The sequence below is a fragment of the Silurus meridionalis genome, chromosome 2 (genome assembly GCF_014805685.1).
Source record: "Silurus meridionalis isolate SWU-2019-XX chromosome 2, ASM1480568v1, whole genome shotgun sequence".
In the NCBI taxonomy this organism is placed as follows: Eukaryota; Metazoa; Chordata; class Actinopteri; order Siluriformes; family Siluridae; genus Silurus; species Silurus meridionalis.
In genome coordinates, this window is record NC_060885.1 from 33,849,158 (window position 1) to 33,863,582 (window position 14,425).

At 36.9% G+C, this 14,425-nt stretch overlaps 2 protein-coding genes across 2 annotated transcripts; one reads left to right on the forward strand and one right to left on the reverse strand.

Annotated features, from left to right (window-relative positions):
* Nucleotides 1-3,590: 3,590 nt before the first annotated feature.
* LOC124378168 (cytochrome c oxidase assembly protein COX20, mitochondrial) lies at nucleotides 3,591-5,155 on the reverse strand. The gene is made up of 4 exons (XM_046837708.1): nucleotides 4,997-5,155; nucleotides 4,553-4,667; nucleotides 4,260-4,323; nucleotides 3,591-3,794 (listed from the first exon to the last, which is right to left on the reverse strand). Exons 1-4 carry the CDS (start codon nucleotides 5,027-5,029, stop codon nucleotides 3,656-3,658), a joined length of 351 nt encoding a protein of 116 aa, XP_046693664.1. The 5' UTR covers nucleotides 5,030-5,155; the 3' UTR covers nucleotides 3,591-3,655.
* Nucleotides 5,156-6,454: 1,299 nt separating this feature from the next.
* Nucleotides 6,455-7,508, forward strand: lhb (luteinizing hormone subunit beta). Its single transcript, XM_046837697.1, has 2 exons — nucleotides 6,455-6,637; nucleotides 7,220-7,508. Exons 1-2 carry the CDS (start codon nucleotides 6,455-6,457, stop codon nucleotides 7,457-7,459), a joined length of 423 nt encoding a protein of 140 aa, XP_046693653.1. The 3' UTR covers nucleotides 7,460-7,508.
* The last annotated feature ends 6,917 nt before the right edge of the window (nucleotides 7,509-14,425 follow it).

Consider the following 14,425-nt stretch of genomic DNA (forward strand, 5'->3'; position numbering starts at 1 on the left):
ATTGAATCCGTGGAATATGCTCTTCTACAGTTTGAATTTTTCGCTTTAATATAACTCCGGCGAAGCGTAAAAACATGACGATTTAAAAACGCTGCTTCGTATCGTCACGCATTTTCCGAACCCTGCTTATGTGCTCTCAGTCGTGTAATCCGTGTATTTTCATGTTATGTGAATGAGCATCAAGGGAACGTTTTGTCGCTCCTCCGCAGTCCTTTTCTGACCCTTCATCTTCTTTTCATTCCAAAAGTCAAACACACTGTCTGACCAAAAGTATTCGGACACCCGATCGTCACACCCACGTGTTGCCAAACCTTTTCGCAAAGTTCCACAGGACGTCCTCGTATGCTGTGGAGTTTCCACTTAGTGGAACCAAGAAGTCCAATGCAAGAAGTCCACGCTCTGAACGGAAAACTTTTGAATGTTCCGAGGAAAAACGAGACCTTCAACAGGTACATGTGAGTAATGCGAAGTTGTAGATCAGTGTTGGACTTCTAATTAAGAAGTTCAAATCCCAGCACCAACAAATGGGCACTTAAGCAAAGCCCTTAACGCTCAAGTGCTCACTTTAATTAAGTGAATGATTTGGTGTCCATAAACTTTTGCCCAACCTGAAGAGAGGTGTTAGAAAGCAGAAGAAGTGGAACTATGCTGAATTTGAATGTAAAGCCGTATAACCACATTTCTCCTTGTACTTATTGGTTTCCTCCTGACCAAAGACCTGCACTGAGATGAGATGATCTGATGATAAGTGCAGAAGAAACTTCATTTTAATTCTTTTCTTCATAACAATGGCTGCTCTGTACGGACAAAAGTATTAGGACACCTGACATTTCCAGCCATTTGTGGTTCTTCCACAAACACAAAGTTGGAGGCAGAACAATTAGATATTAATCTTCAGATGCTGTAGCATGAGATCTTCCCTTACCTTGAACTAGGAGACCCAAACCTGTTCCAGCATGACCATGCCCCTGTGTACAATGCCAGCTCCATGAAGATCTGCTTCACATGGGTTGGAAGTGTCTAGAAGATCCTCCCAGGCCTCCTCACCTTCTCACCTACCTGACTTTACTAACACACTTGTGGCTGCATGAATCTTCACAAATCTCCATAGAATTCAGTGGAACATCTTCCCAGAAGAATGGAGCTCATTATAACTGTGAATGGAGACTCAATGTGGAAAAAAGAGTCACATAACAATCAGGTGTCCCCAAACTTTTATCCGTAAAGTGTTTGTGTTTTATTTCAGTTCATTTCACAGAAACATGAACCGGAGAATTGTGTATATTTTGTGTATTTATTTTCAAAAACGTTTGCAGGAATCGGTTCGAAAATCTGATCTGCTTTCCAAGCAGCCGAGATCTTCGCACGAAGCCTTTAAAATAAAGCAGGAAGTGACGAGAGGTGCGAGTTCTCACGTCGTAATATTACACTAATAACCTGTGGCTCGGTGGCGCTCGTGTAACTGTTAATCGCTCTGCTGACGGCACTACCAGGGTTTTTTCTCTGTTTTTTAAAAGTGCTTTATGTGACACAACAATCAGATTACTGGAGTAACATGTATGTGCTCGTGCTCAATATACATTTGCTGGATCATGGTTTATGTTGTATGTGTTGTGGAATAAAAAGAAAAAAAAAAGCAAATGTAATGAATGTGGGTTTTTATTTCATCTGAATCTTATACACACTTTTTATTTCTTTTTCTCACTTAGATCAATTGAAGGTTATAATATTGCTGCGTTTGGGTTTTATTTGGTGTTTTAGAGGGAGGATGGAGGTGTAACGGTAAATAAACTGCATGGTTTGGAACGTGTTTTTTTTTTTTTTTTAGGCACAGTTCAGTTCAATTTTGGCAAAAATGCAAAATATAAAATTGCTAATTTTTAACACTTTAATATTATTAACATTTGTGAACATCAGCGGTTTTCCTAAGTGTAAATAAAAAGCCTGTTTTGTTTAAAATCTATATATAAAAGAATATTTCATTATATTTTATACAAATTTAATACATAAAAATAAACCAAATTAATGCAATATACTTTTTGTTATATTGATCAAACTGGTACAAATTAAATTTAATAAATAAAATTATATAAATAGAAAATTTTTAGTTTACATTTGTTAGACCCCATTTGGGGAATACAGATGTTTATAGAAGTGTGTATGTTTTATATTTAATATTTCATTTTCTAAAAATATGTTCCACTTTTAACTCTTCTATTTATTTCAGTAGACTTATAATAATAAATGTCGTCATTCCTTCCATCCTTCATTCATTCACTCCCTCGATATGCGGAATTGTTTTCTCCTTTTAAGAGAAATTCTTGAAGCTGGACATAAAAAGCAAAAACAATCCATATCTCGAGTAAAAGTCCAGAGTTTTCCAACGCATATGAATCGTATTTCCAGTACGGAGCCACAGTGACACTGCGCTAACTCAAGTCATATTCATGATAGTATTTGAAGCACAGAGCAGACTTCAGGTAGGTCCAAATTGTTCCTAAATGTCTGTCTGAAACGCTGTATAATTGTTTGACTTGCTACCAAAAGCCACTTAAAGAACTTTCAAGCAATGAGAAACAGGAAATCGGTGCTTTGTGCAGTCCAGACGTGGCTCAGCCATTTCTATTTTTTAAAATATGATCATTTTCATCGTCCCAGAACTTCAGATTGGCACCAAGTCTTAGATTCCAACATGAAAATAAACCTAAACATCTCAGGAAAGACCTGCACACATCCTTCACACCAACCTGCCGGTGTATTCTGGATGGATGTTTATAGGTTCTCAGTTATTTTCCATCATATGCAAATGCTGCATTTCTCATACAGGTATTACCTACATTTCAAACTTATTGTCTGTCAAAATGTATTATTTTTATCTATTTCTTTTTACATTCTTCAGTCGTAAAAAATCATTTCACCGCGTCTCGAACTCTGAATGTCTTTGTAACAAATCAAATTTGATATGATGTAAATGGCAGCATCTAAACAGATTCCGCTCTTAAAAACAAGACCAGAAAACGTCAGCATGGTGCATTTTGGTTAAAAATACAGAACGCTGTACTTCAGTCAGTGTGTGTGCTTCTCAGGGTCACGGTGAACATCGTCATGGTACCAGAACCTGTCGAAGATCCTGAGAGTAGCAACATATCCGCTCTGGATGCTCTTATAGAACAATCGACCTGGCAACAGTGCAGATGTCAGCAGATCATGGTGTCACCTTCACACTCCTGCCAGGGTACGAGCATGCTGAGCACTGACGACCTTCTTTTCTTCTTCTGCTTGAGAAGAGAAAGCTCTGGAAAGAAAAATTATTCCTAATAAAATAAACTGTGGATGTTCATGGAGAGTTTTTATTATTATTTTCAGTATTTCAGGAACTGCTGGTTTCTCCTGTGGATGAGACCCGAGGGATTCAGAAACCCAAATAATCCCTCTGTACAACCGTGTTGAGCAGAAAGAGCAGAACACCACATCAGGTTCCTCGCCTTCTTCAACCACCCAGTGCTGTATACATTGTGTGTGTGTGTATATATATATATATACACACACACACACACAATATAGACCAGAATAATGCAGAGAGCCGTTCATTGTGTTCGTATTATTATATTTCCAGATATATTTTACACAAAAAGCAATATTACAGTTGTAGAAATCAATCCTGCGTCGTCACTGTTCTCTCTTTCCGTGTCGGATCATGATGCGTCCCTTCATAAAGCACTTTATTCTTCAGTCCCTCCTGAATCATCCTCTGCTGTACGCGCAGTCTAGCGTTATTATACCGACAGTAGAACCTAAAAAAAATATAATAATAAGATCATGATAAATAAGATCTTCAGTTTAATGACCATGTTTGTGGAATTGATTAGAAGTCATGATTTTCTTCTTAAAAAATCTAAACAATTCGGTGTTGACTGCTCGTTATTAATAATTAAACCGAAAAGACTTGATTGTGAAGAATTAGTTTAACCACACTGGCGTTAGTCAGCGTTCCAATTCACAGTTCAGTAGGTTTGAGGGTCAGAGCTCTACAGCAGGAGATCTTTATGGACCTGGATTTGTGGCATTGTCATGCTGGAACAAGTTTGGGTCTCCTAATTCAAGTGAAGTGATTTCTTACAGATCCAAAGACGTCCTATACAATTGTTTTCCTCCAACTTCCCACATATGGGTGAAAAGTCAGGTGTCCCAATACTTTTGGCAACAATCTAAATGCATCATTAAACATGCTGCTGCTCTTTAAATGTAGGACTACGCACCATGAGGTCAGTGTAGTGAGCATGAACCCAGCCATGCCAACATGGAATGAGCGCTTCACTCGGCCTGATAAGAGAAAAAATACAAAAACAAAAAGACGTCCAGTCAAGAACCAGTGCAAAACCGAGAATCCATCGTTAACAAACTGTAGATCAAAAGAACACTAATGCAGGAGTATGAAGTCCTGAGTATGAAACTGGTGACACCGGATAATGAAATGATCCTGGGATGATCTCAGTGAAGGATGTAAATGAAACCGCCAGACCTTGGAGCAGAGTATTTTGATAAGACTCACTAGTTGTTAAAAAGTGCAATAGTCCAGCAACAGCAGATCCTCCTGCTCCATGGAGAACAGCTTCTCTGGCACAAGGAGTTTTCCCAACGTCCAGAATCCCCAACAGCTTCACTTCCTGTAGAGAATTTTTATTTATTTTTATATTTATAGTTATTATACATATAGTTGTCTTTTATTATTATTATTATTATTATTATTATATGAAAACCTAATTGGTTCTAACAAGTCATAATCCCTAAGAACCCAAACCTTGAGGGTCTGCTATAAAATAATTATATATTCAGTATATTATAAGATTCTATACATGTAAACATTTTTATTCGGTTTAATAACAGTACAGTTATAAATACTTTAGCACTGCTCCATGCAGTTAGAAATGATTACTACACTATAATATTTACATCATTATAAACACCCCCCCCAAAGAAAACCCCATCACTCTACCTGATTGTCTCTGTCAGGCTCCTGTTCTGCCATTCTGACACTGATATAATTTTATAAGAAATAAAAACGCATTTTTTATCGTTTATTGTACAAAAGCGTGAATGACATTCGCACGACTGCAGTATTGTGGTCCGTCGATGAATCTTCCTGCCGGAAACGTAGACCAGAAATCGTTAGTTCCGGTTATATTGTAGTTCCGCCTTTTAGCGCTAGTCTTGATTTAGCATGAGTGAAATTAATAAACTGAAAATACCGTGAAAATAATCACATTTTTAATCAAACCCAGAGCTGTAATATTGAAGTTTATATAATTATAATTATTATTATTATTTGAATTATAGGTACTGAACTGTACTTTTCCAAGTGTCTCATGTGCTAGCATTAAGGTTTTTAATAATAATAATAATAATAATAATAATAATAATAATAATAATAATGAAATTATAACTATATTTGCTTTGGTAATGATTTCCACCTAACCTTCGAGACCCTTTACTCATAGTATCTAACCAATTTATCTTAATACAGAAATAGAAAAAAAGAAAGAAAGAAAGAAAGAAAGAAAGAAAGAGAAATGTAATATTAAAAGAATGTGATAAAATAGAAGTTTACTAGTGCACTGGTATATAAACCTACTAAAATTCATTTATTTTATGTATTGTCTTTAAAGTAGATTGGAGGATATTTTAAGAGCAAAACTGAATTCATCTGAAATAAGATGTTTAACAAGTAGCTCATTAAACTCTTGGAAGGTCACAAGATCAAATCCCAGCACCATCAAGCTGCCGCTGCTGGGCCCTCGAGCGAGGCCCTGAACCTGATGGTTAATGACTTCTGGAAAATGCTGTAAATGTAAATGAATAGGTGTGAAGGCTAACTGTCCACAAACTTTTGACTTGATTGATACAGGGTACAGCAGATTACATCACAGCAGCAACTACAAAAAGTCCAGTTTGGTATCTTTAATATTTAGAATGCAGAACAGGGATCTCATTATTTCTGCTGTGTGTTTACTGGGATTACAGAAGGTCCACATCTGCTTGACTATTTTAACACAGCCACGAATAAAAGAATAAAATATCCAGATAGGAAGCTGATTAATCCTTTTGTCTGTAGCAGAGGACGAGATGAACTGCAGGTTTCTAGTGTCATGGCGTACCCTTGAAACAGTAGATGTGATTATATCAGAGTACTTAGCTGTAATTTACTTGAGATCATCGCGATAAGGCCACGTTTGGATTCGGAACACTCTATATAAACGTGTTCAACTCTTTGCTGGAACAGACAACAGCCTGCTGAGCGATCACAGCAAAGTCACGAAAGTAAGACTCCATTAAAATTCATAAATATCACATCCTTCAGCACACAGTGGCCTGAGTGTCCTCTGTTGATTAGTTCAAGTATTCGTGATTAGCGTCGTGGATAATTGTGTCAAATTTTGATGTGTTTGTTTACAGGATGTCGCTGCCAGCTTCCTCTTTTCTTCTTCTTTGTTTCTTTGTCGACTTCTTCTCCCCTGCTCAGAGTTACCTTCTGACACACTGCGAGCCTGTTAATGAGACCGTTTCTGTCGAGAAAGATGGCTGCCCGAAATGCCTCGTGTTTCAGACCACGATCTGCAGCGGACACTGTTTCACCAAGGTGAATATATTATGTTTTTTTAATTAGTAGTAATAGGTTTTTTATTTTACTAGTTATTCCCAAATAACAGTATAGGGATAAAACCACGTATCTGCTTCTATTGAACATCTCATTCCACATTTAGTCCTGATTTTGCTGTTATAATAATCTCCACTCTTCTGGGAAGATGTTCCACTAGATTCTTGTTCAGATTCATTCATCCACAAGGGTGTTAGTAAAGTCAGCTAGTGATGTAGGTGAGAAGGTGAGAAGGTGAAGAGTCCTGGGGTGCAGTCAGCGTTCACAATAAATGAGGGTTGGAGCTCTATAGCAGTAGATCTTCCACACACTTCTTACCCATGGTGGGAATTGTCATGCTGGAACAGGTTTGAATCTCCTAGTTTAAGTATAGGGAAAATTTCATGCTGCATACAAAGACGTCTGATACAATTGTGTTCCTCCAAGTTTGTGTTAACAGTTTAAGGAAGGACAACATTTGGGTGAAAAAGTCAGATTTTCTTATACTTTTGTTCATAAAATTTATATATACAAAGATATACATCTCTCTGACTGATTTCAGACATGTTTGACACATTTCCACAGGAACCTGTGTACAAGAGCCCGTTCTCCTCCATCTACCAGCACGTGTGCACCTACAGAGATGTTCGTTATGAGACCGTACGCCTGCCGGATTGTCACCCCGGCGTGGATCCCCACGTCACGTATCCTGTCGCCCTGAGCTGCGAGTGCAGCCTGTGCACCATGGACACCTCGGACTGCACCATCGAGAGCCTGAAACCCGACTTCTGTATGACACAGAAAGAGTTCATCCTGGATTACTGAACCTCTTCCAGTGTCCACATCCAAACATCTAACCAACGTTTTCTCCTCGAGTCTGACCTTGTTCTAAAATCTGCTTGCAAAAACCAATTCACAAAACAATTTCAGAATATTTGGGCCATGAATTTCCTTTTCTCGGATGAACAGGTTCTCATTTCCAGTCGAACACAGCACCTAATATTAACTGCTGTTCAGATCATAATTACTGCACATTTCTATTCATCATCCCCTTTTAAATCCACTGACACGCAGCATTTCACATCATTTAATTAAAACACATTACAGCCGTTTTCCTGTCCTGGTTTTGCTGCAGTGATGGTGTGTTATTGATCAAATAGACGACTGAAATGTCTTTAAATAAAATCCCCAAAGGCGTCTTAAACATTACAGCTTTATTACACATAGTTCAAAATATTAATCTGCTAATGATAAAATACAACAAATGCAAATCTTATTTACTCAAAATGTAAACAAAAATACTCTAGTATATATGCAAAAAGAATATTTGTGTTAATTCATTTGTAACATTAATAAACAGGAGTCAAGTAATATTTAATGAATTAAATTAAGTATTTTCACGTTATTGTCTGTTAAACCCCTGTTTTGCTCGTTTCCTATCTGGCGTGAGTTTCCTATAAAAGTGTGCGAAACAAAGTGACAGGAACGTCACAGACTTTCATGTGAAATCTGAAGCTGATGAGGAGACATTGCATTTATTTTGGGTGAATGAAGCCTCTCTATTCTAATGATTGTGTCTACGATGGCCTGATTTATTTTCCCTGATTCTGCTGAGAAATATCCTTGAAAGTTCCTGGAGTTTTTCTGTACTTGCTGATATTTTTCTTCTTAGATCACTGTTAAATATTAAAATTAAATATTTACTTCTGAATTAATGCTTCTGCTAATCTCTACTTTTGTTGCTGAGTATGCTGTACACCACATGCAAGTCGCTTATCCTATGGAGGAGGAAAAGTGATGAATAAACAAACAAATAAATAAATAAATGTGGTCAAAAAAAAGGAAATTTTACTAACATTCTCCACATTTATTTATTTATTTATTTATTTATGCATTCATTCATTTCTACATCTATTTATTTGCTTAATTTTGCCCCGATTTTTTTCTACATTTATTTATTTATTTGCTTAATTCCTCATTTATTTATGTACGATTTATGTATGTCGCACACCTCTGTAGTGAAAAGAGCAATGACTATTGATCAAAGCTTTGCCGCACATAGTCACGTGATTCAGTATCAACCAATCAGGGATAAACAGGAAGTATTACATTTATATAGCCGAGAAGCAGGGATTTGTGATCAATAATAATAATAATAATAATAATAATAATAATAATAATAATAATAATAATATGTATAATTATTATAATTATAATTCGTATTATTATTTTATTATCATTATCTAAAAATGAACAACTTCTTAAAAAATTTGAAATATGAATAAATGAAATAAATAAAAATAAATCTGATTTAAATCCTAATGAGGATGAATGGATCCCCCATGCTCTTAATTTTACGTAACTGATGCTGCCTTCATACTGAGTTTAAATCCTGGGGTCAGTGCAGAGTGATGGAGAGTGTGTTAGAGAAGTGAAGAAAAGAGTGCAGGCAGGGTGGAGTGTGTGGAGAAGAGTGATAGCAGGAGTGATTTGTGATAGAAGAGTATCTGTGAGAGTGAAAGGGAAAGTTTATAGGACTGTGGTGAGACCTGAGATGTTGTATGGATTAGAGACAGTGGCATTGAGTAAAAGACAGGAGGTGGAGCTGGAGGTAGCAGAGCTGAAGATGTTGAGGATGGACAGGATTAGAAATGAGTTTATTAGTGGGACTGTGCATGTAGGAAGTTTTGGAGAAAAAGTGAGAGATTTAGATGGTTTGGCCATGTGCAGGGGATCATGGAGTATGAGAATCGGTAGAAGAATACTGATGATGGAGAAAAAGAGGAAGGACAAAAAAGATGTTTAAGGATGTGGTGAAGAAAGACATGCTGGTGGAAGAAGAAGAAGAAGAAGATGTTGCCTTTAAACACTGTGATGTGAGTGGATTGAGCTTTACAGTGCATGCGGCTTTGAGATTGAATCTACTTGTGACTTCCTGATGAAATGTTTGTAAGCGATTATTGGTGGATTTTATGGAGATTGAAAAAGATCTGTTTTTGAACACTTGTTAGAACACAGCTGTATGAAAACTTCATCTATCATCCTTCTTCTAAACCTAGTCCATTCGATCTTCACTAAACCAGACACCTGACCTGCTATTACACACTTCAATGGCATTTATACATTATTCAGAGCAACCTTTAGAAGCTGCCTTGGTTCCACCACCACCATCACTACAGCTAAGTGGTGTAACTGTTCCTAAGACATGTTTGAGTCTCATCACCACTAGATGGCAGAAGAGTTCAACAAGCTGCAATACTGTCCCTGTTCAACCAAACCTCATCAATCACACGTTCTTACAGCAGAGAAAAGACCAAAGCCTGCAGTTCCTAGCGTGCTGAATACTACATCTCCTACATCTTCACTACGAGTGTGTGCTGTATACCTTCATAACAGCATGAATACCAATCCTACAGCTCCATCACATCTTTAATGTGCTGCACTGAACACGTGATCACCATCACTTTTAGCCCTCACTTATTTAGTGTTTAAAAGCAGACAAATTGGAAAAAGGAAACAGAAAAGGAAGCTTTCTTTTAAATCGTTCAGAGAATTAAAACTTCTCTGAAATAGTGATCTGCGTAACAATAATAATAAAAAAACAGCGAACGTAATTTTATCATGACCTTATGATTGTATTAATGTTATGATTGTATTAATGTTGTGATTGTATTAATGTTATGATTGTATTAATGTTAGGCCAGAAGGTTGTGGGTTCGATTTCCAGGGCTGCACAGAGCTGCTGTTGAGAGTTACGGTGAATGAAGATTTCTGATAAATGTATTGTATAAAGCGAAAACGCAAAGAAATATATGATATTGTATTTAGTGATTGTAAATAAACCGATCTATTATATTAGAAATGGTGATTATTGATAACATTGATGAGACTCACTTGTTGATTGACACCACTAATAAACTGAATAATACATTTTCTAGCATGATATTTTCTCCTCTATGTTTGTGAAATACTTTTCATAGCTATTTGAAGCGATGTGGCATACAGATTCAACCATCTGTGCATCGGCATAAAAGTTATTTGTATTAAAATGCATCATTTTTAATATACTTGCATCATTAAAAAACAATTTATTTATATATCAATATTAGTAGATTATTAGTATTATTTAGAAAGTAACCAATCATTTAAAGCCAATATTTGATATTTGTTGATCAGTTTCTCGTCTCTAAACGGTTTCTCGAGCACGTTCTCTCATCCTGCTGCTAGGTGAATATGCCGTATCACAACACGACGGAGACCGAGGCGTTTCCTGAGTGTCACATAGAATACAGATTTACATGGCAGAGGCAGAGCTGCATCCCCCTGCAGACACATCAGGGAAAGAACATCTGGTTTATCAGAATTTTATAGAAGTCAGAAGGCACTTAAGTAAATTGATGATTTTCTGTCTGTCTGAACCAAAGAAATAAAAGTAAACTATTTGCACCATATTGAATTGCAGAGCATCTGATTTTTTTCATTGCATCGAAATTTGAATCGCATCAAATCCTTAGCTGTTTCATATGTATCTTTAATGTATCGTATTGTTGGCTTTGCATCGAGATGTGAATCGCATCAGCATCAGTTATGAAGATGCTCAGTGTATATATATATATATATATTCTCTTATTTTGTCTTATTGTGGTTGTCTTTATGTTCCAATTGTCAGTTTTATTCTTTTTGTTTCTTTTGCATTTCATTTTGTTGTGGCTGATTTGCACTTTTTTGCATTTGTATGAAAGATTTTTGCTTCCTGTCCTTTGCATGAAGTAACACAATGTGTAATATGGCTAAAGTACGCATATGTGAGAAGACCAGAACATTCCAAACAAGATAAATGGAATAATATAAACAGTACGTGTGTAAAGATCGAATCAGCAGGTACTAACATCAATCTGAAACAATGAGGCGTGTGATGGTATCTGGAACTGCAATGCCAAACACTTGGGAAAGTTTTTGTCGCTTGGTTGATGAGATGTTTGGCTGAAGGTCACTGGGTAGTACTGCTGGGGGTCGCAGAAGAGGGCAGTGAGTACTGGATTTTTGCAGAAGTCGCATACTAATTTTCTGATCAGCTAAATGTTGCTGTTGATAATCGAGAATCTGCTCCTTCCTAAGTCACAAGAACACTTAGAATCAGGAGATTAGAAGATGGTGATGTGGAAGTCCATGTTCCATCACTTCTTGTACAGCAGGAGCGTTTGAACTGTGCATTCATCTTTATCACCGACACTCGTCAGTGTGACCCCAATAGCGGGGGGGATTGGGCATAAGATTTCAGGATGCCCCTGATGCTTTGAATCTAATCTCAGCTTTAAGAAAGGTCAAGGTGGCCTGTATCTGCATCACTGTAGGAGTTTTTGGTGTCTCTCTCACTTTTTCTTTCAAGGAAAAAAACAAGCAGCCTTAGTGCTGTATGACCTTGTAATGACCTTGCAGCCTTGTGTGTTCACCCAGACGTATTGTACTAAATGAATTCCGAACCACAACTTTCCCATTGCTCATCACAAATAAACAAAGACGACTCGTGTTTTTTACTCTGGTTAAAGTCATACGACTAACATGCATTTAAACGCCCCGGATGTAATACACATCCAATCACATGGTACGGATTTTTCCCAAGTTGCTTCCGTCGTATCCATAAATCCATGTAGTCGATGTAGTAAACACAAACCTAGATATCTCCTGAAGTCCTATTTTTAGGGTGCATTGTTTGTTTTTGTTTTTTTATGGATGCGCTGCTTTGATTCTCTTTATTTCAGAGCTTCGAGCCCTCAGAGCGTATGGTGGTATTTTGAGATCCTGTGGAGGATACTCCTGGCACTGAGTGTAAAAGGGAGAATAGAGGAATGAATCACTTTGGAGAGGTAATGTAAGAGACCAGGAGCTAATCTTAGACGAGTGGGTGGAACTGGAGGTGAGAAAAAAGTTCTAGAAGTAAGCAGTTCTTTAAGGAACTCTGAGTGGAGTTCCGCAGAGTTGTGAGTATTTTTATGGCCAACAACATCATGCAGTCGTCACTACACACATCCTGGGCACAGCGTTCGATAAGGTCAATCAGAGACCGGGATTTGAAGTCACAACCTTTCAGTCACTAGAACAAACATGTTTTGCAACAAAAACGTGATTAGACGTGGTGTATTCTAGAAGGTCATGTGTCACTGTAGATCTGTAACCAGTCATTATTGGGCTTCATGAACCTGATGTGAAGGTTGATTTCATCTATAATTTTTATTTATATGCATTTTTCTCACATTTAATGTCTGAATTATAGAAATAGATGAGTATAGTTATAGTTTTACATGCCACACTTATTTAATATAAATATCTTGGGCAATAATTTTAGTGCAATATAATAATAATAATAATAATAATAATAATAATAATAATAATAATAATAATAATTTGCAGTAATTTGCAGAAATGTCTCATTGAAGTCTGACTTTTCTGCCACACGTTTCTTACAGTGTATTTCAATAAGATTGGAAATTCACCGATTGTACAGCAGCTACTGTATACTGTTATTCCCAAAAGTTTGCGGACACCTGCTCATAAGTATCTGTGCTTTTTGAGCATCAAATTCCACATTTAGTCCCGATTTGTTCGGATAATTCCCTCTTTTGGGAAGATGTTCCTCTAGATTTTGGAGGAATTTATGAATTTATGGACATTTGTGTTCATCAGCCGCAAGGGTTTGTATAAAGTCAGGCACTGATGTAGGAGGCCTGGGGTGCAGTCAGCGTTCACGACTTGATATGCATATTTTATTTTAAAAACTTTCATCTTTACTTTAATTTTATACAACAATTTCCCAATAAAACATTCTAAATCTGAAGCATCATCAATTTTATTTTAATAGTTTAGGAAATTACATTCCACAGCTGATGGTTTGTAAATTGGATTTGTAGTGGAACATATTAGATTTTCTGTCATGGGTTTGGTAGTTCAGAGTCACTGGGAAACACATGTAGCTTTTGATGTGTGGTTTAAAACAATGTGTTTATGAGTACAAAGTTTGGCATCTTTTGCTAAATCCTGGCACATGCAGCGCCTCCGTAAATCCTTCCGTATTCCCAGTGGTGCAGGGACTTGGTGTGGTTTTGGCCCTCGTTAGTGAAGCGCTAACAGGAAACTAGCGGTGTTAAGGCAGTTTGAGGCGATCGCACATATAAAGTGCTTCTGAAGATCGTATGTAGAAACAAACGACAGGATTAATTATAAACCTGTGGAACAGAAAACTCGGGACCAGTGTCCTACACATTTTAGATACAAAACAAACCACGAGAAATGAATATAAACAGATTTCGATCTAAAACGTTTGTAAAAAATATATTTATTGTTTGTTTTTTTCCTGTTCTGACACACGTCCCTCAGGGAATTCCTCCCGTTATAGGTGTGTGCGAAATATTCATGGTTTCGAGAGAGAAGGTAAAAGAAGTGTTGCAGTGTGTGTGTGTGTGTGTGTGTGTGTGTATGTTTCAGCACAGTACCATTTGAAAGTAGTTCTTGCTATAATATGGATTTGTACAGTATTTGTAGTAGCACTAATGGTGATTTTGACTCTGTACTCAGCCTTTTCTCATCACAAGACAACTGATGCTCCACAGCACATTAAAAGGCCGAAATGTCACAAATGAACTCCTGATAAGACACACCTGTGACCTGAAACCCATACCAGGAATCTGAATTTCATGTCATCAAAATTAAATATAGATACTTTGAACAATCTTAAATATAAAACATTTTCTGGGTTCTTCAACAAGCTTTTGTTTACTACATGATTCCATGTGT

Bases quoted from the DNA above. Each gene is read 5' to 3' on its own strand.
- LOC124378168 (XM_046837708.1), bottom strand. From the start codon at position 5,029: ATGGCAGAACAGGAGCCTGACAGAGACAATCAG. The intron at 4,324-4,552 runs GTGAGTCTTATC...TTCTCTTATCAG, and splicing joins ATTGCACTTTTTAACAACTA to GCCGAGTGAAGCGCTCATTC. The intron at 3,795-4,259 runs GTGCGTAGTCCT...TATTTTTTTTAG, and splicing joins CTCACTACACTGACCTCATG to GTTCTACTGTCGGTATAATA.
- lhb (XM_046837697.1), top strand. From the start codon at position 6,455: ATGTCGCTGCCAGCTTCCTCTTTTCTTCTTCTTTGTTTCTTTGTCGAC. The intron at 6,638-7,219 runs GTGAATATATTA...ACATTTCCACAG, and splicing joins GCGGACACTGTTTCACCAAG to GAACCTGTGTACAAGAGCCC.